The 27,079-nt window shown below is 43.6% G+C and overlaps 1 protein-coding gene across 1 annotated transcript; it reads left to right on the forward strand.

Moving 5' to 3' along the window:
• Window positions 1-9,288: 9,288 nt before the first annotated feature.
• timp2 (Metalloproteinase inhibitor 2) lies at window positions 9,289-26,693 on the forward strand. The gene is given in 5 exon segments (NM_001141279.1): window positions 9,289-9,663; window positions 24,862-24,962; window positions 25,069-25,177; window positions 25,866-25,990; window positions 26,169-26,693. Coding segments are annotated over 5 exon segments (663 nt in total). The 5' UTR covers window positions 9,289-9,533; the 3' UTR covers window positions 26,367-26,693.
• Window positions 26,694-27,079: the final 386 nt, after the last annotated feature.

Raw genomic sequence — 27,079 nt, forward strand, 5'->3', positions numbered from 1 at the left:
CTATATATTTTACCTCTTGGGGATGTCATTCGAAAACATAATGTTAAATTTCACTGCTATGCGGACGACACACAGCTGTACATTTCAATGAAACATGGTGAAGCCCCAAAATTGCCCTCGCTAGAAGCCTGTGTTTCAGACATAAAGAAGTGGATGGCTGCAAACTTTCTACTTTTAAACTCGGACAAAACAGAGATGCTTGTTCTAGGTCCCAAGAAACAAAGAGATCTTTTGTTGAATCTGACAATTAATCTGGATGGTTGTACAGTCGTCTCAAATAAAACTGTGAAGGACCTCGGCGTTACTCTGGACCCTGATCTCTCTTTTGAAGAACATATCAAGACTGTTTCAAGGACAGCTTTTTTCCATCTACGTAACATTGCAAAAATCTGAAACTTTCTGTCCAAAAATTACACAGAAAAATTAATCCATGCTTTTGTTACGTCTAGGCTGGACTACTGCAATGCTCTACTTTCCGGCTACCCGGATAAAGCACTAAATAAACTTCAGTTAGTGCTAAATACGGCTGCTAGAATCCTGACTAGAACCAAAAAATGTGATCATATTACTCCAGTGCTAGCCTCCCTACACTGGCTTCCTGTTAAGTCAAGGGCTGATTTCAAGGTTTTACTGCTAACCTACAAAGCATTACATGGGCTTGCTCCTACCTATCTTTCCGATTTGGTCCTGCCGTACATACCTACACGTACGCTACGGTCACAAGACGCAGGCCTCCTAATTGTCCCTAGAATTTCTAAGCAAACGGCTGGAGGTAGGGCTTTCTCCTATAGAGCTCAATTTTTATGGAATGGTCTGCCTACCAATGTGAGAGACGCAGACTCAGTCTCAACCTTTAAGTCTTTACTGAAGACTTATCTCTTCAGTAGGTCCTATGATTAAGTATAGTCTGGCCCAGGAGTGTGAAGGTGAACGGAAAGGCTGGAGCAACGAACCGCCCTTGCTGTCTCTGCCTTGCCGGTTCCCCTCTTTCCACTGGGATTCTCTGCCTCTAACACTTTTACAGGGGCTGAGTCACTGGCTTACTGGTGTTCTTCCATGCCGTCCATGGGAGGGGTGCATCACTTGAGTGGGTTGAGTCACTGACGTGGTCTTCCTGTCTGGGTTGGCGCCCCCCCTTGGGTTGTGCCATGGCGGAGATCGTTGTGGGCTATACTCGGCCTTGTCTTAGGACGGTAAGTTGGTGGTTGGAGACATCCCTCTAGTGGTGTGGGGGCTGTGCTTTGGCAAAGTGGGTGGGGTTATATCCTGCCTGTTTGGCCCTATCCGGGGGTATCATCGGATGGGGCCACAGTGTCTTCTGATCCCTCCTGTCTCAGCCTCCAGTATTTATGCTGCAGTAGTTTATGTGTCGGGGGGCTAGGGTCAGTCTGTTACATCTGGAGTATTTCTCTTGTCTTATCCGGTGTCCTGTGTGAATTTAAATATGCTCTCTCTAATTCTCTCTTTCTCTCTTTCTGTCTTTCTCTCGGAGGACCTGAGCTCTAGGACCATGCCTCAGGACTACCTGGTATGATGACTCCTTGCTGTCCCCAGTCCACCTGGCCGTGCTGCTGCTCCAGTTTCAACTGTTCTGCCTGCGGCTATGGAACCCTGACCTGTTCACCGGACGTGCTTGTTGCACCCTCGACAACTACTATGATTATTATTATTTGACCATGCTGGTCATTTATGAACATTTTAACATTTTAACATCTTGACCATGTTCTGTTATAATATCCACCCTGCACAGCCAGAAGAGGACTGGCCACCCCTCATAGCCTGGTTCCTCTCTAGGTTTCTTCCTAGGTTTTTGGCCTTTCTAGGGAGTTTTTCCTAGGGAGTTTTTCCTAGCCACCGTGCTTCTTTCACATGCTTTGCTTGCTGTTTGGGGTTTTAGGCTGGGTTTCTGTACAGCACTTTGAGATATCAGCTGATGTACGAAGGGCTATATAAAAATAAATTTGATTGAAATTTGATTGAAGGTACGGAGGTGCCGTTCCCCTCACAGCTCTGTAGGCAAGCACCATGGTCTTGTAGCGGATGCGAGCTTCAACTGGAAGCCAGTGGAGAGAGCGGAGGAGCGGGGTGACGTGAGAGAACTTGGGAAGGTTGAACACCAGATGGACTGCGGCGTTCTGGATGAGTTGTAGGGGTTTAATGGCACAGGCAGGGAGCCCAGCCAACAGCGAGTTGCAGTAATCCAGATGGGAGATGACAAGTGCCTGGATTAGGACCTGCGCCGCTTCCTGTGTGAGGCAGGGTCGTACTCTGCGAATGTTGTAGAGCATGAACCTACAGGATCGGGTCACCGCCTTGATGTTAGTGGAGAACGACAGGGTGTTGTCCAGGGTCACGCCAAGGTTCTTAGCACTCTGGGAGGAGGACACAATGGAGTTGTCAACCGTGATGGCGAGATCATGGAACGGGCAGTCCATCCCCAGGAGGAAGAGCAGCTCCGTCTTGCCGAGGTTCAGCTTGAGGTGGTGATCCGTCATCCACACTGATATGTCTGCCAGACATGCAGAGATGCGATTCACCACCTGGTTTTCAGAAGAGGGAAAGGAGAAGATTAATTGTGTGTCGTCTGCATAGCAATGATAGGAGAGACCATGTGAGGATATGACAGAGCCAAGTGACTTGGTGTATAGCGAGAATAGGAGAGGGCCTAGAACAGAGCCCTGGGGGACACCAGTGGTGAGAGCACGTGGTGCGGAGACAGATTCTCGCCATGCCACCTGGTAGGAGCGACCTGTCAGGTAGGACGCAATCCAAGCGTGGGCCGCACCAGAGATGCCCAACTCGGAGAGGGTGGAGAGGAGGATCTGATGGTTCACAGTATCAAAGGCAGCTGATAGGTCTAGAAGGATTAGAGCAGAGGAGAGAGAGTTAGCTTTAGCAGTGCGGAGAGCCTCCGTGACACAGAGAAGGGCAGTCTCAGTTGAATGACCAGTCTTGAAACCTGACTGATTTGGATCAAGAAGGTCATTCTGAGAGAGATAGCAGGAGAGCTGGCCAAGGACGGCACGTTCAAGAGTTTTGGAGAGAAAAGAAAGAAGGGATACTGGTCTGTAGTTGTTGACATCGGAGGGATCGAGTGTAGGTTTTTTCAGAAGGGGTGCAACTCTCGCTCTCTTGAAGACGGAAGGGACGTAGCCAGCGGTCAAGGATGAGTTGTTGAGCGAGGTGAGGTAAGGGAGAAGGTCTCCGGAAATGGTCTGGAGAAGAGAGGAGGGGATAGGGTCAAGCGGGCAGGTTGTTGGGCGGCCGGCCGTCACAAGACGCGAGATTTCATCTGGAGAGAGAGGGGAGAAAGAGGTCAAAGCACAGGGTAGGGCAGTGTGAGCAGGACCAGCGGTGTCGTTTGACTTAGCAAACGAGGATCGGATGTCGTCGACATTCTTTTCAAAATGGTTGACGAAGTCATCCGCAGAGAGGGAGGAGGGGGGGAGGAGGATTCAGGAGGGAGGAGAAGGTGGCAAAGAGCTTCCTAGGGTTAGAGGCAGATGTTTGGAATTTAGAGTGGTAGAAAGTGGCTATAGCAGCAGAGACAGAAGAGGAAAATGTAGAGAGGAGGGAGTGAAAGGATGCCAGGTCCGCAGGGAGGCGAGTTTTCCTCCATTTCCGCTCGGCTGCCCGGAGCCCTGTTCTGTGAGCTCGCAATGAGTCGTCGAGCCACGGAGCAGGAGGGGAGGACCGAGCTGGCCTGGAGGATAGGGGACATAGAGAGTCAAAGGATGCAGAAAGGGAGGAGAGGAGGGTTGAGGAGGCAGAATCAGGAGATAGGTTGGAGAAGGTTTGAGCAGAGGGAAGAGATGATAGAATGGAAGAGGAGAGAGTAGCGGGGGAGAGAGAGCGAAGGTTGGTACGGCGCAATACCATCCGAGTAGGGGCAGAGTGAGAAGTTTTGGATGAGAGCGAGAGGGAAAAGGATACAAGGTAGTGGTCGGAGACTTGGAGGGGAGTTGCAATGAGATTAGTGGAAGAACAGCATCTAGTAAAGATGAGGTCAAGCGTATTGCCTGCCTTGTGAGTAAGGGGGGAAGGTGAGAGGGTGAGGTCAAAAGAGGAGAGGAGTGGAAAGAAGGAGGCAGAGAGGAATGAGTCAAAGGTAGACGTGGGGAGGTTAAAGTCACCCAGAACTGTGAGAGGTGAGCCATCCTCAGGAAAGGAACTTATCAAGGCGTCAAGCTCATTGATGAACTCTCCAAGGGAACCTGGAGGGCGATAAATGATAAGGATGTTAAGCTTGAAAGGGCTGGTAACTGTGACAGCATGGAATTCAAAGGAGGCGATAGACAGATGGGTCAGGGGAGAAAGAGAGAATGTCCACTTGGGAGAGATGAGGATCCCAGTGCCACCACCCCGCTGACCAGAAGCTCTCGGGGTGTGCGAGAACACGTGGGCAGACGAGGAGAGAGCAGTAGGAGTAGCAGTGTTATCTGTGGTAATCCATGTTTCCGTCAGTGCCAAGAAGTCGAGGGACTGGAGGGTAGCATAGGCTGAGATGAACTCTGCCTTGTTGGCCGCAGACCGGCAGTTCCAGAGGCTGCCGGAGACCTGGAACTCCACGTGGGTCGTGCGCGCTGGGACCACCAGGTTAGAGTGGCAGCGGCCACGCGGTGTGAAGCGTTTGTATGGCCTGTGCAGAGAGGAGAGAACAGGGATAGACAGACACATAGTTGACAGGCTACAGAAGAGGCTACGCTAATGCAAAGGAGATTGGAATGACAAGTGGACTACACGTCTCGAATGTTCAGAAAGTTAAGCTTACGTTGCAAAAATCTTATTGACTAAAATGATTAAAATGATACAGTACTGCTGGCTGGTGAAGTAGGCTAGCTAGCAGTGGCTGCATTGTTGACTTTGTTTGAAAGTGTAGCTGGCTAGGTAACCTCGATAGTTTCAGTACTACACCTTATCATGATACAAAGGCAACTATGTAGCTAGCTAACATAACACTAATCAAGACGTTCCTTTGTAATGTATTTAGTTTCTACAATGCTGCTCGTCGGTAATAGTTGGCTAGGTTTGGAAATGGCGTCGCGGGGGCCGAAAAAAGCTGGCCAGCTAACCTCGATAATTACTCTAAACTACACAATTATCAAACTATGACAAACTATGACAAAGACAACTTATTGACTAAAATGACTAAAATGATACAGTACTGCTGGCTGGTAAAGTAGGCTAGCTAGCAGTGGCTGCGTTGTTGACTTTGTTTGAAAGTGTAGCTGGCTAAGTAACCTCGATAGTTTCAGTGCTACACCTTATCATGATACAAAGGCAACTATGTAGCTAGCTAACACTAGCTAACCTGGCTAGCTAACCTCGATAATTACTCTAAACTACACAATTATCTTAGATACAAAGACAGCAAAGACAACTATGTAGTTAGCTAACACTACACTAATCAAATCGTTCCGTTGTAATGTATTAGGTCTAATGTCTAATGTCCCAGAGAAGTATACACCATATAGCCAATATTCAAGTTACAACTTTACATAACAATTTGTTTACAACTCAATTCAAGTCCATACTGATTTGAGTTGTAAACAATTAGCAACTAAACTTCCATAGTGTATCTTTGAATCACAATGACCACTTTCAGGACACCATAACTGACTTATTGGGAATCATATCTTGTCATATCAATGTTGTCACATTAATGTTACCAGGAAATGAGAGAAAAGTTTACAATAATGTGTGCCAATAATCTTAACAGACTATTCTCACCCATTGTACAAACACATGGAGCTAACACAATAAAATCTACAAGAGCAAACTCTCCCTCACTGAATCAAAGGTTATTCGAATAAAAAAACGTTTAGCATCACTGTCCAAATACATATGGAGAGTCCTTTATATTTTCAAAAAGTGCTAATCAGGATTTCTTCATTTTATGCTGCTCTAGACCAATCATCAGTTACCTCTCCCACCAAACCCCCCAGCATCCTGGGACACGTTCTGGTTCAGCTGCATGTCCTTGATGCAAGGTCATCACTGCCTAAAGGTCAGGTTCACTGTCCACCTCCAGGGAAAGCTGTCCCAATCCTCATTCTTTGATTGTGAAAGTAAAGGCCTACTACACCCAGCCACCAAGCAGCTTGTGTCCAGTAAAAGAGGAAATGGTCATTTAAACGTCTAACCCACCCATACCATAACAGGATGATAAAGACGTCAATAGGCAGATGTTACGCATTAGGAGAAAGCTGGTTATGACATCCCAGTGCTTGATGGGAAGTGAACAGGGTGGAGCTGTGTTGTCTAATGAGAAATGTCCTTTTGAAACAAAGATCTTAATGAAATGTGATATGATTCAGTTCTTAGCTGGTGGGAACTGACGTTTTTGGTTACAAAACGTTTCTGTGAAAAGCAAACAATGAGAGCAGTCAATTTCCAATAGATTAGAACAGAAGGGAAAAGCTTCCATTACCACTGAAAGGTGACTTCCAAATTTTCCAAGATGTTCCAAAAATCTGCTATTTCAGTGTGTTTAAGGCAAACACTTATAGCACACATAATCCAATATGTTATCATCTGTTTTTAAGACTGTAATTGTAATCTGATTACACATTTTTCAAAAGTAATCTAGGTTGATTACAGTTACTTCATTTTTTATATCTGATTACGTAATCCCTGTTACATGTAATCCGTTACTACCCAACCCTGGTGCTAATACACAGTAGTCATTATAATTTAAAGATACACTATGGAAGTTTAGTTGTTCATCGTTTATGTCAAATGAATGATATATTTACCTTAAAATAAAGTGTTTATACCACTATCTGAAATGAATGGAAGAGATAAGCACCATTTAATTTCCAGATTTGCTGTGTTTATCTTTTCCATTAATTTGGGGAAGGCACATATCTGTATACAACTGATGGCATGGGATGTGGGCATGGGATCTACAAGATGACCTACAAGATGACCCCCTTATCTCCGCTCACTGGTCACCATAGCAGCACCCACCTGTAGCATGCGCTCCAGCAGGTATATCTCTCTGGTCACCCCCAAAGCCAATTCCTCCTCTGGCCGTCTCTCCTTCCAGTTCTCTGCTGCCAATGACTGGAACGAACTACAAAAATCTCTGAAACTGGAAACACTTATCTCCCTCACTAGCTTCAAGCACCAGCTGTCAGGGCAGCTCACAGATCACTGCACCTGTACATAGCCCATCTATAATTTAGCCCATACAACTACCTCTTCCCCTACTGTATTTATTTATTTATTTATTTTGCTCCTTTGCACCCCATTATTTCTATTTCTACTTTGCACTTTCTTCCACTGCAAATCTACCATTCCAGTGTTTTACTTGCTATACTGTATTTACTTTGCCACCATGGCCTTTTTTGCCTTTACCTCCCTTATCTCACCTCATTTGCTCACATTTTATATAGACTTATTTTTCTACTCTATTATTGACTGTATGTTTGTTTTACTCCATGTGTAACTCTGTGTTGTTGTATGTGTCGAACTGCTATGCTTTATCTTGGCCAGGTCGCAATTGTAAATGAGAACTTGTTCTCAACTACCTGGTTAAATAAAGGTGAAATAAATCAAAATAAATAAATATATGGGACTAGGCTGTGAAGCAAGTGTGTAGTGGCAACTGACTGGAAGACTGGGAGCTGTCCTCTCTCTCTTTCTCTTTTTTATATGGGCATGGGGTAGCCGGCAGGCAGCACAGAGCTGTGGAAAAGCAACCAAGCAAAAATGTTCAATGCGCAAAAGAGTGGAAATATGGAACCCAGAGGAACAGCGGATGGACGCCAAAGATGATGTCAGAGAGAGAGATTGAGAGAGAGAGAGACAGAGAGAGAGACAGAGAGAGAGAGAGAGAGTGAGATGTGTGACTCACGCTCCAACCACAACTCTCCTCTCTTCCTTATTCCTCCTTTCCCCTATTACAACACACCATGTACTCCATGTTACACACACACACACACACACACACACACACACACACACACACACACACACACACACACACACACACACACACACACACACACACACACACACACACACACACACACACACACACACACACACACACACACACACACAACCACTCCCAGGCCAGAAACAAGACAAAACAGAGTCTGGAGGCCACAAACCCCAATTCTCCAAGTCCCCTCAACTTCCCGAGCTGGTGTTACAAGCAGCCAGTGGTGAATACGTTTTTCCAACAAAGGAACAGGCCATTTTTGTGCATGGGAGTAGGGGGATGCTAAATGCCTGAATATATCTGACTATAGCATTATGTTTCATTCAGCAGGAAGCCAGGGAGCAGGGAAAGAAGCAGGGGTTTGGGTAGCTTACATTAGGGGAATTGCCACCAGATTGAATCTATTATGTTTAATGGGATGATGTCATCCCTCATCCCTCCTCCCCCTAAACCTCTATTCTCTCTCTCTCTCTGTCTCTCTATCTTTATTTCTTAATTAAGTTAAATTCAAAGGGCTTTATGGGCATGGGAAACATTTGTTTACATTGCCAAAGCAAGTGCTATAGATAATAAACAAAAGTGAAATAAACAATCCAAAAATAACAGTAAACATTACACTCACAAGTTTCACAGGAAGAGACACATTTCACATGTCATATTATGGCTCTGTACAGTTTAATGATGTGCAAATAGTACAAATAGTACAAAAGGGAAAATAAATAAACATACATATCTCTCTATCTCTCTCTTTATCTCTCTCTCTCTTTCTCTCTGTGTACTGGTATTTCCTTGTGTGCTGTGATGTCTTGGGTTTCCTATTAGCTGCTGAAATTGCTCCCAGACACACAAGGTCCACATTGCACTCACTATACACAGGTCTGTGGAAGCACACTGAGAGATATTTGAACTTGGGAAAAAGTACAGCAAAGTAGGCCATCGGTTGTGGATAAATGCTTAAAGGAAATCACATGACAAGAGCAGGCGCTATATTAAAATGTTGTAGACATCAGATAGGACATGTTTGGAATTAGTGACTTGTTATTAGGCCTAAATCCAACCTTTATTCAAGTCACATATTTAGATAATGCCATGAGGATATGGAAACGGAGACTTCATAGCCTACATATAAAGATATACATAATGTAGGCTAGACTCTTAGACACATTACATAAGCCTAGCCTATTGATGAAAAACAACCTCATTGTTACTAGAGCTCATTCAACATGAATCTGCTGTTTTATAGAATGCTCAGCCTGCCTGCCACTGGTTAGGTCCTGACTGGGGGAGGAGCTCACAGCCCACCATAAAAGGCAAGGAAAACACATTTCTAGGTGTCTGTCAGTCTGGAACAGTCTAGAAGGGAAAGAGCAATGTTCTAGTGTAGTTTACATGTCACACTTTCAATAGTGCGATCCTTTTGTGATATTTGGCGAAACAATCGACTTCACGACCTTCTGAAAAGCTTGGGACTGAATATATATTTGTGTTTCTGTTCTTTAGCTGTCGTGGGGTAAACATTTTCCCTCCACGCGATAGATTGATAGATTTTTCCATACAGTCGACAGTAGAATATTTCGTTTCCAAAATGACTTGGTCCGTAAGCAGTTGTTTCTTTACTCTGGTCGTTCTGTTCCTCTGGCGGGTCGAAGACATCGCAGAAGCTTGCAGTTGCTCCCCTGCGCATCCTCAACAGGCTTTTTGCAACGCAGATGTCGGTAAGCAATTTTGGCAACATTTGTTTCTCTTCACATGTTGATAGATATGCTACTACACTGTATCAAGATAGGCTACTACACATTTTTGCGCATCATGCAGAATTGTCTATGGTCGTTGTAACTTTGTATAATTTTCATGCCATGATCATTAGGCCTATATTTACGTATTCTCACACAATTATTTACATAATTAAGTAGGCAACAGTAAAACGGACTACAGCCAGGGTTCTCAAACCCTGTTCCTGGATAGCTACCCTCCTGTAGGTTTTCTACACCAACTGTTCTATTTTGCTATAGGCCTACAGTATGCCTTCAGATTCATTGTTATTTGTCCAAAAGCTAAATGATATACACCAAAATATAAAAATAATGTTTTCCTACATTTAGCCCAAGGCACTCAGTTGTAGTGTAGACTTCTTGGTGTAGACTATTATGAAAATCAAATAATAGTGGTAGGTTATATCACTAATCTTTGACAGTTAATATGTTTCACCATTTAAGATGGATGGCCTGCTTTATTTGCAACATACTGGGAATACAGGAGGGAATGGTGATGGGTGGAATAGAGGCTGCTAATGAACACCTCTCTTTTTCTCTCTCTCACACTGCACACATACACACACACAGCACGTTGCTTCAAAACAAATGTTCAATTCAACATGAAATTATCCAATACTTCACATACTTTACGTTTTACAGACAGAACCCATCAACCCCCCCTTCTTTTTCTTTTTCCTGTCACACTGATGCTCTAGAGTAGTCTTATAGCAGCAGCTACTGTACCAGACACTGTGCCCTCTATAGAGTAGTCTTATAGCAGCAGCTACTGTACCAGACACTGTGCCCTCTATAGAGTAGTCTTATAGCATCAGCTACTGTACCAGACACTGTGCCCTCTATAGAGTAGTCTTATAGCAGCAGCTACTGTACCAGACACTGTGCCCTCTATAGAGTAGTCTTATAGCAGCAGCTACTGTACCAGACACTGTGTCCTCTATAGAGTAGTCTTATAGCAGCAGCTACTGTACCAGACACTGTGCCCTCTATAGAGTAGTCTTATAGCAGCAGCTACTGTACCAGACACTGTGCCCTCTATAGAGTAGTCTTATAGCAGCAGCTACTGTACCAGACACTGTGCCCTCTATAGAGTAGTCTTATAGCAGCAGCTACTGTACCAGACACTGTGCCCTCTATAGAGTAGTCTTATCGTAGCAGCTACTGTACCAGACACTGTGCCCTCTATAGAGTAGTCTTATAGCAGCAGCTACTGTACCAGACACTGTGCCCTCTATAGAGTAGTCTTATAGCAGCAGCTACTGTACCAGACACTGTGCCCTCTATAGAGTAGTCTTATAGCAGCAGCTACTGTACCAGACACTGTGTCCTCTATAGAGTAGTCTTATAGCATCAGCTACTGTACCAGACACTGTGCCCTCTATAGAGTAGTCTTATAGCAGCAGCTACTGTACCAGACACTGTACCCTCTATAGAGTAGTCTTATAGCAGCAGCTACTGTACCAGACACTGTGCCCTCTATAGAGTAGTCTTATAGCAGCAGCTACTGTACCAGACACTGTGCCCTCTATAGAGTAGTCTTATAGCAGCAGCTACTGTACCAGACACTGTGCCCTCTATAGAGTAGTCTTATAGCATCAGCTACTGTACCAGACACTGTGTCCTCTATAGAGTAGTCTTATAGCAGCAGCTACTGTACCAGACACTGTGTCCTCTATAGAGTAGTCTTATAGCAGCAGCTACTGTACCAGACACTGTGCCCTCTATAGAGTAGTCTTATAGCAGCAGCTACTGTACCAGACACTGTGCCCTCTATAGAGTAGTCTTATAGCATCAGCTACTGTACCAGACACTGTGTCCTCTATAGAGTAGTCTTATAGCATCAGCTACTGTACCAGACACTGTGCCCTCTATAGAGTAGTCTTATAGCAGCAGCTACTGTACCAGACACTGTGCCCTCTATAGAGTAGTCTTATAGCAGCAGCTACTGTACCAGACACTGTGCCCTCTATAGAGTAGTCTTATAGCAGCAGCTACTGTACCAGACACTGTGCCCTCTATAGAGTAGTCTTATAGCAGCAGCTACTGTACCAGACACTGTGCCCTCTATAGAGTAGTCTTATAGCAGCAGCTACTGTACCAGACACTGTGCCCTCTATAGAGTAGTCTTATAGCATCAGCTACTGTACCAGACACTGTGCCCTCTATAGAGTAGTCTTATAGCATCAGCTACTGTACCAGACACTGTGCCCTCTATAGAGTAGTCTTATAGCAGCAGCTACTGTACCAGACACTGTACCCTCTATAGAGTAGTCTTATAGCAGCAGCTACTGTACCAGACACTGTGCCCTCTATAGAGTAGTCTTATAGCAGCAGCTACTGTACCAGACACTGTGCCCTCTATAGAGTAGTCTTATAGCATCAGCTACTGTACCAGACATTGTGTCCTCTATAGAGTAGTCTTATAGCAGCAGCTACTGTACCAGACACTGTGCCCTCTATAGAGTAGTCTTATAGCAGCAGCTACTGTACCAGACACTGTACCCTCTATAGAGTAGTCTTATAGCAGCAGCTACTGTACCAGACACTGTGCCCTCTATAGAGTAGTCTTATAGCAGCAGCTACTGTACCAGACACTGTGTCCTCTATAGAGTAGTCTTATAGCAGCAGCTACTGTACCAGACACTCAGACCTATTTTCTTCTCCAGATCATTTAAATCCCCTTGGGGTCACATGAAGGGAGATATTCTCAAACATAACCAACTAAGAATATTCTAGCATCTTCTTCCTTCATGTCCTTGTGAAATAAACACAGGATAGTTGTTAATTCTGTGGAATGTGACTGACCTATGTCTGGCTCATAGTGGATTTGACAAGGTCAAAATATGCTAGAAATGTATCCATTTAAAGTCATCTGTCCTTTCAAAGGTGCTGTCATGCTGTTGTGCTGTTATGTTAACATCCATACAGGCAGATACGAATAAAAAAAAAGCTTGTGTAATGCATTGTGGGTAAATAGTGTTTGTTGTGAGCTCTACTATGGGTGGTTCTCTGGCCAGATCCTTGTATTGGTCATCAAAGTGTACCATGAACAGGCAAGATGTTGGGAGTCGAGTAGCACAATCCACTGTGTTGTGACTGAGAACTGTTTTTCTGGGACCTTCTTCTATATCAAATCACATTTTATTGGTCGTATACACATATTTAGCAGATGTTATTGTGGGTGTAGCGAAATGCTTGTGTTCCTAGCTCCAACAGTGCAGTAATATCTAACAATTCACAACAATACACACAGATCTAAAGGTAAAAGGGTGGAATTAAGAAATCTAGAACCCTGGATGGGTTCTGCCCTGGTCAAGCCTAAACCACCAGAACAACAACTACAGATGATAGATGCCTTCTACTGCAGCCACTATTACTACTGTATAGTTACTACTGCTAGCCTGTGTGGCAAATGGTATCTGGGAAACATGGGCTTTGGTGTGAGGTCCAGGCAGGGTTGCTCACGTTCATTAGGCCACTGTAGCAAAACGTTGTGCAATGGAAAAAGTGAAAAAATGAGTGTTTCTTATTTGACAAGTGTAGGTAGTAGGCCTACCTCCCCGTTTCGGAAAGTTTTCTTCAGTTTCATGACTTGTGAACACGACCCAGTGCACTCTTAGAGAAAAGGATTCCAAAAGGTTTCTTCAGTTGTCCCCATAGGAGAAACCTTTTTGGTTCCAGGTTGAACCCTTTGGGGTTCCATGTAAAACTCTCTGTGGAAAGGGTTCTATTTGGAACCCAAAAAGGTTCTTCAAAGGGTTCTCCTATGGGGACAGCCGAAGAACCCTTTTAGGTTCTAGATAGCACGTTTCTATTTCTAAGAATGTACTACAGCGTCCACGTCCAGCCTGAAGGCTGATGACTGTATATGTACTTTAAAGAACCAGGGAATCCCACTAGTTATACTGTATTTTAGTCAATTCCACTCCAACATTGCTCATCCTAATATTTATTTGACTTTTAGATGTGTGTATTGTTGTGTATTGTTAGATACTACTGCCCTGTTGGAGCTGGGAACACAAACATTTCAGTAACCCGCAATAACATCTGCTAAACATGTGTCTGCGACCAATAAAATTGTATTTGATAAAATTGTATTTGATTTAGTCATATTAGGCCAAACCTTTGGAAACCAACGAGGATCTGTTTCTGGGCCTCTTTCTCTTCTGATTTGACCAGGTACAGACCACTGCCTGTTTGGGTTACTTGTCTTTACATAACTAACTTATGCTAACGAGAATCTCTGAACAGTGACCGGCTTGTCTTGATGTTTAAATACTGTTTTTTCAGGGACTTTCTTCGTGGTTGTGAGCTGGCTCAGCCTGTGGTGTGTATATATACAGCAGTTTACTTATTCCACAGTTTCTCTGCTATAGGTTGCAATGGCACCAGAGTTCGTAGAGTTTCACGTTTTAATGGCATGTGCACAAGGACAGTGAAATGCCTTTCTTGCGAGCTCTAAACCCAACAATGCAATATTCAGTATCAATGAAGTACTAAAAATAACATAAGGTAGAAAAAAAACACACAAGAAATAAGATGAACATGAGAAAGTAAGAAGCTGCAGTACAGTATATACAGAGTCCGTTCCAATACCATATTTCCAATGTGCAGGGATACTGGAGTGATAGAGGTAGATATGTATAGGGGTCACGTCACTAGGCATCAGGATGTATGAGAAACAGAGTAGCAGCAGCATAAATTAAGAGTGTGTGTGTGTGTGTGTGTGTGTGTGTGTGTGTGTGTGTGTGTGTGTGTGTGTGTGTGTGTGTGTGTGTGTGTGTGTGTGTGTGTGTGTGTGTGTGTGTGTGTGTGTGTGTGTGTGTGTGTGTGTGTGTGTGTGTGTGTGTGTGTGGTCACTATAAATATGTGTGCATGTTATGTGTGTGTCGGTGTGAGTTTGTAGAGTCCTGTGCCATACATACCAAGCAGTGATGCAGCCAGTCAAGGTGCTCTCGATGGTGCCGCTGGATAATTCTTTGAGGATTTGAGGGCCCATACCAAACTTTTTCAACCTCCTGAGGTGGAAGAGGCCCTGTCACTCCTTCTTCATGACTGTGTGTGTGTGTGTGGACCATTTTAAATTCTTAAATGCCTTGCGAGTGTGGAGCTGATTAGAGACCTTATTCAAGTCGACCTCGGAGAGCGAGATCCCCCAGTCCTCTGGGGCCTCACGCATGGCATGGCATGGTTATTGTCGAAGCGTGCGTTAAATGCGTTGAGTTAGTCTGGTAGAGAGGCATAGTTGAGCAGATCACTCCCGGGTCTTCCTTTGTAATCCGTAATGGACTGTAGCCCCTGGGCTCCCGAGTGGCGCAGCGTTCTAAGGCACTGCATCTCAGTGCAAGAGGCAACCAGTCTCTGGTTCAAATCCAGGTGGGATCACATCCAGTCGTGACTGGGAGTCCCATAGGGCGGCACACAATTGGCCCAGCATCGTCTGGGTTAAGCCAGGGTAGGCCGTCGTTGTAAATAAGAATTTGTTCTTAACTGACTTGCCTAGTTAAATTAAGGTTAAATAAAAAAAACAATTAAAACATGCGAGGGGCGTAGAACCTGTGTAATATGATTCCACTTTATTCCTATGTTGTCCTTTTGCTTGTTTGATGTAGAAACACAATCCTGTTCATGAGATTAGTGCAGCAGAATAAAGCCTAGGTTTAGGTTAAAGGTCAAAAGCAGAACGGTCTTTTCATTGCACTTTCATTTCATTGACACTAAAAGGCTGTGAATCAGGGTTGGAGTCAATCTAATTTCCATTCAGTCAATTCAGAAAGTAAACTGAAATTCCAATTTGAGGAAGATTGGTGCTTTTAGTTTACTTCCTGAATTGACTGGATTGAAACGGAATTGACCCCAACTATGCTGTGAAATGCACAAACCATGGTCAGAATGGGTAATTTTACTGTCAACAGTTTCTAGTATGTGAACACTGGACACTGTTTGCTTTTCTTTTGCACAACGATGCCTTGAAGTTGGCAACGTGGTCACATTGCAATGGCATTGTCATCCCGTCTGATGGAAATTAGGAAATAGAGGGCCAATGAAGAGCATGACCAAGCATCTGAACCTGTTGAGAAAGTCCCTGGCACACACTGCCTTTTAAAATCCAGCTGTGTAAACCCATAACCTCTGGAAGGATTTTTAATCTCTGTAAATTCCTTGGTCGATTTTCACCACTGAAAATCAGACAATATTCTTTGTAATTTTCCCGATGCCATTAACGGGCTAAGCTATGTTGAAGGCGTATTTTTATACACAAACCATTCTGATGAAATAAATCCTTGGCCTGCTTTAGAGGTGACCTCATTTGGCCTGGTGTACTAGTTTGGTGCTGTTCCCTATTTTCAGGATACATCGCATTTCTTAACGCAAGAGGTTCAATTTGGGACCTCCTGCCCTCTCAGTAAAGGTGACTGGCATGAATGACACTGTCAACCTAGCTTCTGTGTGGTCCATTGTAGGTTGGTGCGGTGGGGTGGCAGGCAAGAGGAGGGACGGCGCCTTCGGTCACTTTCTTTAAAGGAGTTTCAGTATTTGTCTTCCACTGGACAGAGGACAGAGAGTAGGAAAGACAGGAAGCGAGTGTGTTGCACAGGGCTGGGAATTGCCAGAGACCTCGTGATACAATATTATCACCATACTTAGGTGCCGATACGAGATGTTTTGCGATTTTCACAATTCTGTATGTATTGCAATTCGATACTGTGATTTTATTGTGTTTTGATGCTCCAAAAATATTGCTCCCCATTTGTCTTCTGCAGAGGGACAAGGGAGAGCCATGAGAAAACGAGGTTTGATCAGTCATGGAAATAAAAGTGCTGAAAACACTGGTGTTTTGGTGCAAGTACAGCCAACTAGCGCAAAAATAATATTGCGATATAGTCAAAACGATAAGATATATCATAAAAAATAGTATCCCGATATGTAACTGTATGGACCCCGCCCATCACTAATGTCACAGGCAGCAGGTGACATTTGAACCCATGCTGACACTGGTACGTGTATGTTCTGTAGGTGGTAGCACATCAAGCTAGACCACCAAGGCCACTTGGTTCCTTCTTTTGTCTTTAGGCAGAGGTGTACAGTCAATTCCAGGGGGGGAGTATTTCATTGTCTGTCTGACATGTACTGAAACGTATGAACTTGATATCCTCTTCACTCCTTGTGGACCACTGCGATAACAACGCCATGTACTGAATATACTGGAAGTCTTCTTCTAATTGGCATCTCCAGACAGTTTATTCAATCATGAGAAGGGATTGAACAGAAGCAAATCCATTTCCATCCGCATCAATTGAAATCGTCCCGTCAGGGCTGACCGGTTACGGAGCCCTTCAATGCCGCTCGACGGTCAGATGTTATGCCAGTCATGCATTTGACCAAGCAGTCCGCTGCCTCGTATTGCTTCTAGTTGGAGGTGTGTGTACTTATGGAGAGATTTGAGGAAAAGGAATGCAAACCTTTTGGGATCTGAAAAAAGTAGGCTGACTGGTTTCTGCTCTGAAGACAGGCCCTGCTGCAAGCTGTGTCAACAGACGATACCATTATAACCACATCCTTTTCTGTCCAAAGCAAAATCTGCGCCAGCTTTGACATCACAACAGCTCCTTATGTACTCAGGGTTTGGCTGGGCTGTTTGTTTATCACGCGGACAGGTTGGCTAACGGTTGTTCATTCTACTAAGTGAGATGATATTTCCATGCTTTTGAAGTCCTGAGTGGATAGCTAACGCAGACGAGTGCTTGAATTGGGCCAGTGTTCAACAGGCTTACCAGCACTTTACCATAATTTAACTGCTTGACTATCGACACCTCTAGGTTAGTCCCTGTAAAACATGAATACCGGCATTGTGAAATTAAAGCGGACCGGCACCTTTTTCATTCTACTTCAAGCACTGATGCAGTCTGTCCTGTGCAGTATGGTAAGACAGGACGGTTGAGCACTGATGCAGTCTGTCCTGTGCAGTATGGTAAGACAGGACGGTTGAGGACTGATGCAGTCTGTCCTGTGCAGTATGGTAAGACAGGACGGTTGAGGACTGATGCAGTCTGTCCTGTGCAGTATGGTAAGACAGGACGGTTGAGGGTCTTTGGCAGCACTACAACATGAGCAGCTATTCTTGACGTTTCAGAGAAATGTACCAAGAAACAGATTGCTGTTTCAGTTAGTGAAGAGGTGTGATGACATGCAACACACAATTCCCTGAGGACAGTTCCTGTTGAGTTTATGGACAACCATTTGAAGCTAAGAGATTTCATTCCTAGTAGATTCTCCAAAATGATTGAGGGACACAATGGCGAACACTTGATGTGAGAGCTAATTGTTTGGTTTGAGTGGATTGATGAATTTGGCATTGCTGCGGAGGGGGCAAGCTCAGTTGGTAGAGCATGGCAACATCAGGATAGTGAGTTCGATTACCAGAACCACCCATACGTAATAAATGTATGGGTACATGACTGAATCGCTTTAGATAAAAGCATCTGCTAAATGGTATACTGTATATGGAATGAGGACTAGATTGGATAAAAGCATCTGCTAAATGGTAATTTACTGTCTTTCTTTTGATTTGACTTAATCATTTTAGCTCCTAGAGGAGCAAAGAGCCTCAACAGTGTATCTCCAGCAAACCCAGTTCAGAGCAGTTTTCTTAACTTCATTCCAGGTGAATCCTAGTTCCTACCCTCTTCATCCCTTCTTCATTGGTTCTTCTCAATGTCTTCCTCGATGTCCAACCCTGTGGATCCCACTCCAGTGCCTGTCTTGTTAGTCTTTAGAGGGCAGGAATAGAGGGCAGGAATTGTCGGCCACTGACTGACCACTGTGTTCAGAAGGAAAACATGCAGCAGGACTGGCTGAACCAGAACCCTTCTCCTCTACAATTAAATGACATGCATGGACATTTTTCCCATCTGCATATTGTTAGAAAAGGTTTGTTGATGACCAAGCAACTATCCCAACTAGTGTGTTTGTTGTTTGTGAAAGAGGACAATTAGAAAGTACACTCTGTTCCGCAACCTCTCCTGATCTTGTGCCAGCCTGCCAGATAATTCTTCTTGTCTTTTTCACAGCCTTTGGCCATCTTGTTTCCAGTAAACATTGTAATTTCCTATAATGATTTTATCTATGGTCAACTGTTTTCAGGTAACATTGTCATTTCCTATAATGATTTTATCTATGGTCAACTGTTTCCAGTTAACATTGTCATTTCCTACAATGATTTTTATCTTGAGACCGAGAACAAATCAACTTATGTGCAACTCGGGTTAGAATTGGACACACACCACACACTCCATGTTAGTCATAATCATCATTCAGTGGACTCTCCCAGGTTTCACCTCTGCACGGTGGAGTTGCGTAGTAGTCTGGGAAAGTTACTAGGATGAGTCATTTAGCCTTCCCATAGATTAGAAATGAACTTGAAATGGAAGGTTTTTTGGAAATGCTGTTTTACAATGTAACACTGATAGGTAATTGGAATCTTAAAACAGATGTCAGATTTTTCCAGAGCCATAATTGAGTGCTCCCTTTGTGTTCCTTGTTTTGAATGATTGTCTCACCATTTTAATCAATGAGTTCTAACTTTTTAACTACTTGTAAAATGTTTAATTGACTGTCAATAATTAATTTGATTATAAATCCTTTATAAACCCGTAACCTTATTGTAAAGTGTTACCCTTTAATTCAGTTTAGGGGGGGGGGGGGCAGTCAGAGTGAACAAGAAGGAGTTGTTTTATGATGAGCCACTTCCTGGTAAATCTACCCTCTTTGAACATCTGTCAACAGGCTTTATCAAGGACTTGTTTAAGTCATATTTTTTGAGTGCCCTTTTCAGTGTCCATCCATACTGTGCTGCCTGTATCCCCCCTCCTTTCCAGCACGGTTCCAGCCACTATGATAGATGTGTAGTCCGGTCAGTTGAGCTTGGCTCAGTAGTTTGATAATGGTACCTCATTTCGGCTCACCTTGGGGGCCAGGCAGAGCGTGGTGTTTGTTGACTACACAGTGTACACTGTTGTTATGGCACAGGGCCAATGAGAGCAGACTGTGTAACATGCATCACATCTCCCATCCAATTACACTGATGTAGTGTGTCAACCAATAAAACCACACATAAAACCACTGTAAGACTTGCAATAGCAGCCCCACTGTTCCAGCAGCTCTATAGTGTAATGAATGTGATGGATGGCTACTGGTAACCATCCGGTCATTCAGACAGGAAGTGCGCTTTTATCCCCGCTGTTAGACATAAATGTGGCAGCTAGAGGTTAAACCATTTGGATTTAAAGCTGAGGAAGATTAAATGTGTTAGTTTGTTTCTGGACTTTCTCAGTTAATTCTTCGTAGGTTTGGTGATTGGAAAATCGGATGGTGTTAGAAGTTGGAGTTTGGAAATGGTAGGACTCATGATCTGCTCAGGTTCAATGGAGAGGGAGATTACATGTCACAATCCAATCATGTTAGTGTATTTTCAAAAGGAAATACCAAATTGAGAAAATGATATTACATGAAGAGAGTACTGTATTAGCCATGTACACAGAACCCAGCTCTCATTTCCAAGAGCAGACTAGTTTCACAGTACATTTCAGACCGACAGCATTGTCCACCAATCCAAGTGACGCAGCACAACTGTGTCACTCCACAGTCCAGTCAGTCAATATATCCTTGCTTGGTGTCTTTGGAACATTCCACCTGACTTACTTTACCATAGGAGGGAAGCAGAAGTGTCCGGTGTCTGATTCCTGCTCAGCCAGTGAGGATTCTTTCTGTACACTCCGGTCAAGGGGACGACCACCAATCCCCATGGACCTGGAGGAGCAGGAGGCTGTCCCTACACTGGTTGTCCATGGGGCTGTAACACTAGCAACGGTGTGTTTCAGAATGGCAGAGTGTGGAACACAGAGGGAAAGAGGGAGTGTGTGTGCGTGAGTCGATCATTCTGAAAGGATCACTCAGTGCAGTACTGTGGGGTCCCCTGGGCATGTTTGGTGTCGTGTGTGTGTGTGGCCTCAGAAAAGGTGCTCTGTTCCATCTGAGACTGTTTGTAGACTATAGTGAGACTCTGTGCAGACAGTTGTGTAAAGTACATAAGTAACAATACTTTAAAGTAATACTTATGTAGTTTTCTTTGTTGTCTGTACTTTACTTTACTATTTATATTTTTGACTACTTTTACTTTTACTTCACTACATTCCTAAAGAAAATAATGTACTTTTTACTCAAGTAGTGTTTTACTTGGTGACTTTCACTTTTACTTGAGTCATTTTCTTTTAAGGTATCTTTACTTTTACTCAAGTATGACAATTTGGTACTTTTTCCACCACTGTGTGTAGACTATAGTGAGACTGTGTGTAGACCTTACCCACTGGGCCCAGAAGTGAATTCAATCCCTATTCCACGTTGGTTCAATGTAATTTCATTGAAGGGATGTGGAAACCACGTTGATTTTAACAGTGTGTGCCCAGTGGTTAGAATCTGTATGACTGCAAGGGCTGCCCTCTCAGAGCTGTTCTGATGCACACAGCAAACCATGCAGCCTGGGTAGAGTTTAGTGCTTTTTCCTGGCTAGTTGACTCTTCTCCTTCTCTGTCTATCCTGTTGACGTCTCTCTCGCGTGCTCTCTCTCTCTCGCCCTGTCCCTCTCTCGCCCTGTCTCTCTCTCGCCCTGTCTCTCTCTCCCCTGTCTCTCTCTTCCCCTGTCTCCCTCTTCCCCTGTCTCTCTCTTCCCCTGTCTCTCCCTCCTCCCCCTGTCTCTCTCTCTCTCCCCTGTCTCTCTCTCTCCCCCTGTCTTTCTCTCTCTCCCCCTGTCTTTCTCTCTCTTCCCGTCTCTCTCTCTTCCCGTCTCTCTCTCTCCCCCTGTCTCTCTCTCTCTCTCTCCCTGTCTCTCTCTCTCTTCCCCTGTCTCTCTCTCTCTCTTCCCCTGTCTCTCTCTTCCCCTGTCTCTCTCCTGTCTCTCTCTGAATGTCAGTGCTAACATATGGTATTGGTATTGCTGGCCTGTCTCTTTCTAAACACATGAAATGGTGATGAGGATGATTCCACAACTGCAGCATGATTGCTATTCCTGCCACTCCTTAACTCTGTTTCCCTGCCTGGAGATATTCTACATTCCTCCATCACTCTCACCATCCTATCTCCTAGTATTCTCTCTCTCTCTTTCTCTTTTGTCCCTCCCTCTCCGTTCTCCCTGTCAACAGTTTGACTCTGTAAAACCTTAAAAGGAAATGTTATTCTCGGTCCGTATTGTAATCCAATTAAGGCACATGCTTCGTACTTCTTAGACAAAGTATAAATTCCCTAAAAGACTGGTCTTAGCCGTACCTGCGGTCGCCACCTTGGGAAATTGGACGACTGAACTCAAAGTAAACATCTGTTTAACATTAGTCTCCAGTCTGATTCACAGCTGAAGGCAGCTAGGGCTGGACTGCACTGAGGTGAACCTCATCTTTCATTCATAGCAGCATTTTCCACACTGCCCTTTGTTTGTTGCTAGGCAGTGCTACACTTATGGTTTTAGAAACCAATAGAAGAGATGTTCATATTAAAGGGATATTACACTCTAAAGTCAAAGTTTGTCAGATGTATTTATTTTTTATCTCAAAAGTAATCTTGTGTTTAGGAAAGTCCACCTCCCAGGCTATATATTGTGTAGATCCATAAATACACATCCCAAGCTATGTATTGTGTAGATCCATAAATACACATCCCAGGCTATATATTGTTTAGATCCATAAATACACATCCCAGGCTATGTATTGTGTAGATCCATAAATACACATCCCAGGCTATGTATTGTGTAGATCCATAAATACACATCCCAGGCTATGTATTGTGTAGATCCATAAATACACATCCCAGGCTATGTATTGTGTAGATCCATAAATACACATCCCAGGCTATGTATTGTGTAGATCCATAAATACACATCCCAGGCTATGTATTGTGTAGATCCATAAATACACATCCCAGGCTATGTATTGTGTAGATCCATAAATACACATCCCAGGCTATGTATTGTGTAGATCCATAAATACACATCCCAGGCTATGTATTGTGTAGATACAGCTACATGCCACAATCCCTAATGAACGGAAAGATGAGCACCATATAATTTCCGTATTTGTGGTGCGTATCTTTTTAATTCATTTTTGGTTGAGGCATAGTTGGCTCTGCACAACCGATGGCAGGGGATGTGGAGCCATCTTGAGGTCTGTAAACCTCTGACAAACTCTGACAATGGAGTGTAATGTCCCCTTTAAGTAGCTGGTAAAGCTGTTAGTAAAAACCCAGTCTACTGTAATTTCATTAGATCAGGATGCCTGCAAAACAAAAACAAACTGCAATTCCAGTGATAAAGCAACACAAGTACATCTATGTGGTGTACTGGTCCTAATGATGATAGACAGCTGTGGAATAGAGGGAACTTAACATCGTTACAGAGGAAGTTCATCTGTTTGGCAAGGACCATGTTTTTCCACTCCAACCTTTCTGCCTATTTCTTCCCTACTTGTCCAACAACAAATCCTTTAAAAATCTCCTGAATCAGACTGAAATGAGGAGAAAGAAGAAAAGAGAGGGTGGTTTGTGTCGCTGTCAGCACCTTCTACCCAGACTGATGGGCGGAGGGCTCGGGAGGAGGGGCCTGGGCCCAACAGTGTGTGACAACGTCTAGTGTGTGACTGATTTCCTGTGCACATGCGTGCATTCTGGTTAAATTTTCCAAAAGATTGCTGACTAGCTTCCTCAGAGCAGGCCAGGCACATTCCTCTCTCAGATTACAGCTGATGAAACGCTCATGTGCCTCAGTCTTCCTACCAGCACCTGGTTGGCACCTGAACATCTGCAGACCAGACAGGGCAGCATAGTTAAACCAGGCGTGTTGAATTAAAGGCAGGGCAGCATAGTTAAACCAGGCGTGTTGAATTAAAGGCAGGGCAGCATAGTTAAACCAGGCGTGTTGAATTAAAGGCAGGGCAGCATAGTTAAACCAGGCGTGTTGAATTAAAGGCAGGGCAGCATAGTTAAACCAGACATGTTGAATTAAAGACAGGGCAGCATAGTTAAACCAGGCGTGTTGAATTAAAGGCAGGGCAGCATAGTTAAACCAGGCGTGTTGAATTATAGGCAGGGCAGCATAGTTAAACCAGGCGTGTTGAATTAAAAGCAGGGCAGCATAGTTAAACCAGGCGTGTTGAATTAAAAGCAGGGCAGCATAGTTAAACCAGGCGTGTTGAATTAAAAGCAGGGCAGCATAGTTAAACCAGGCGTGTTGAATTAAAGACAGGGCAGCATAGTTAAACCAGGCGTGTTGAATTAAAGACAGGGCAGCATAGTTAAACCAGGCGTGTTGAATTAAAGACAGGGCAGCATAGTTAAACCAGGCGTGTTGAATTAAAGACAGGGCAGCATAGTTAAACCAGGCGTGTTGAATTAAAGACAGGGCAGCATAGTTAAACCAGGCGTGTTGAATTAAAGACAGGGCAGTATAGTTAAACCAGGTGTGTTGAATTAAAGACAGGGCAGAATAGTTAAACCAGGCGTGTTGAATTAAAGACAGGGCAGAATAGTTAAACCAGGCGTGTTGAATTAAAGACAGGGCAGCATAGTTAAACCAGGCGTGTTGAATTAAAGACAGGGCAGCATAGTTAAACCAGGCGTGTTGAATTAAAGACAGGGCAGCATAGTTAAACCAGGCGTGTTGAATTAAAGACAGGGCAGCATAGTTAAACCAGGCGTGTTGAATTAAAGACAGGGCAGCATAGTTAAACCAGGCGTGTTGAATTAAAGACAGGGCAGTATAGTTAAACCAGGCGTGTTGAATTAAAGACAGGGCAGTATAGTTAAACCAGGCGTGTTGAATTAAAGGAGAAGCAAACGACCAGAGCGAGGAATCTAGGACCAGGAGGAAAAATTGACTTTCATCTGTTTTGGAGCAAACCTAGCCAAAATGTTGCACCCAAACAGTCTAAACTTATGCACAGTCTGAACAGACGGTAGAAACGTGGGTCTATAAAGCATTTTACTGTTGTTCTCTTAGATCCCATAACACCCTTAAACCGTCAGTGTCTGACTGACCAGTAAAACGGAAATAGATTATTTCAGTAGAGTTAAACCATGTCTCCCTCTCTTTCACTCTTCTAGTGATCAGGGCAAAGGTGGTTGGAAAGAAAGTGGTTGAGGCTGGTAATGACGTCTATGGTAACACCATCAAGAGGATCAAGTACGACATCAAACAGATCAAGGTATGATCAGCCTTTTTATTAAGTGGTTTCTGCAGTCAGTGACATTCAGACCTGCATATGGACATGTTTGATAGATCCTTCTCTTCCTTTCCTTGTGATTGGATAGATGTTCAAAGGTCCTGACCGGGATATCGACGCCATCTTCACTGCACCCTCCTCAGCCGTTTGTGGCGTTACTCTGGAAACCAACGGCAACAAGGAGTATCTCTTCACAGGTGCGGTTCTCACTATGTTACCAAGATCTATTGCCAGCACTGGTTCAACTACCAAGAAATGCTTACAGCATTATGACCACTGACTGCATGCTGTAGGAGAAAACAAGTGCTTTAGAACAATACATTTTTGGTACAACTTCAGGTTTCAATTCATAATAACTTTTTTAAATAAATGTTTGTGTTTTTAAATTAATGATGTATACCCATTGATTCTTGAAGAATATAGCTTGTAAATTAGTAATGTCCTTAGTTCAACTGTTGTACCCCATCAGAACCCAAAATACAAGCTTGTTTTAATTTGAATCACATGCGTGGTCAGTGTTTGCATCCATAGCTCTGTCTATGAATTTGAGAGGGGTTACATTTCTTCAGCCCCATCCCTCAGCTTTTCACCAAAACCATGACAGGGCGTCTGCTTTGTTATTGTTTGAACTGCAGATTTCTAAATTAATCATGACAAATGTTATACATGCTTATGAATTAACCATTTTATAATTCTTATAAATGTTTATACATATTAAAATACTAATTGATTTTAAGTATTTATGTACACTAGTTATAAATAGTTTATGAATGCTTATTCAAGTTATTATAAAGTGTTACCCACTCGAAGAGTTCCAGTGTTCCTGTCTGTATCAGTATGTTTTCTCTATGGGACATAGACTCACTATCTCCTCTATGTCTGCAGGCAAGCTGGAGACTGATGGAACGATGCATGTTACACTGTGTGACTTTATTGAGTCTTGGGAGGCCATGAGTGCCACACAAAAGAAGAGTTTGACTCAACGCTATGAGAGTGGCTGCAAGTGCAAGGTGTGTGTGGGGGTGTTTAATGGGAATTATAGGAATATTACAGTACACAAGTTTTGTTCAATATTTACACAGCACATTTTCTTAAAGAGTACTCTGATCACATTGGGAAATGCTAGAGAATTGGGGTAATGATCAGTCGGTGTTCTTGATCTTTCTCTCTTTCTGCTCCGATCCACAGATCATCCGCTGCACTTCCATCCCCTGTACGATCAGCGCCCCGGAGGAGTGTCTGTGGACGGACTGGGTGATGGAAAAGAGCCACAGCGGTCCCCAGGCCCAACACTTTGCCTGTATCAATAGGAGCGATGGGTCCTGTGCCTGGTACAGGGGGATAGCCCCACCCAAGAAAGAGTTCCTGGATATTGAAGACCCCTAAACTCTACAGGTCATCCACTCACTGTTCAGAGTGACTAAAGATGTCTGCAATTAATACATGGAGAAAACAAAAGTACACAAAGCTACAAATCCAAATAATTATGATTAAATAAATCAGTAAAGTAGTTAATAACAATGAATTACAAGACCCATATTGACTTGTCCAGTTGTGATGTCACATAGAGAGGTCAGGTGACAGGTTGCAGGAAATAGTCAGTATGCAAGAGAGCAACAATCTTGAGAAAACAGCACTTTCTGACCCCCCACCTCTCTATAAGCGCTTACTGGTCACTTCTTGTACAAGTGCAATAAAAATAAACTACAAATCAAATATAGAGCTTCAAGTATTAATTGATCTTGTGCCGTTCATTTGTCGCTCGCTTTTAAACTGGAACCAAAGGTGTTATTGAAACCCAAAAGGGTGATATCAAAGTGTTGTTGGCCGATGTGGTCGTGTTTCTAAATAGAACATTATTCCTAAAAAAATACCATCCTAAAGCCTGGGGCATGTTCAGCTGGGCACAATATTGTAGAACGTTCAGGTCGTATGTTATATACATGAAGAACAAACATGTTTTTCTGACATAAAGGAAGGAATCATGTAAGCTCTATTCATGGCATTTCTATCTGCAACATTCAACCTTTGCCTACAACATTCAACACTAGCCTACTGAACGTAGCCCTGAAGTAGTTTGGGTCTAAACCAGGGCTTCA

The sequence above is a fragment of the Salmo salar genome, chromosome 03 (genome assembly GCF_965601325.2).
Source record: "Salmo salar chromosome 03, fSalSal1, whole genome shotgun sequence".
Classification (NCBI taxonomy): domain Eukaryota; kingdom Metazoa; phylum Chordata; class Actinopteri; order Salmoniformes; family Salmonidae; genus Salmo; species Salmo salar.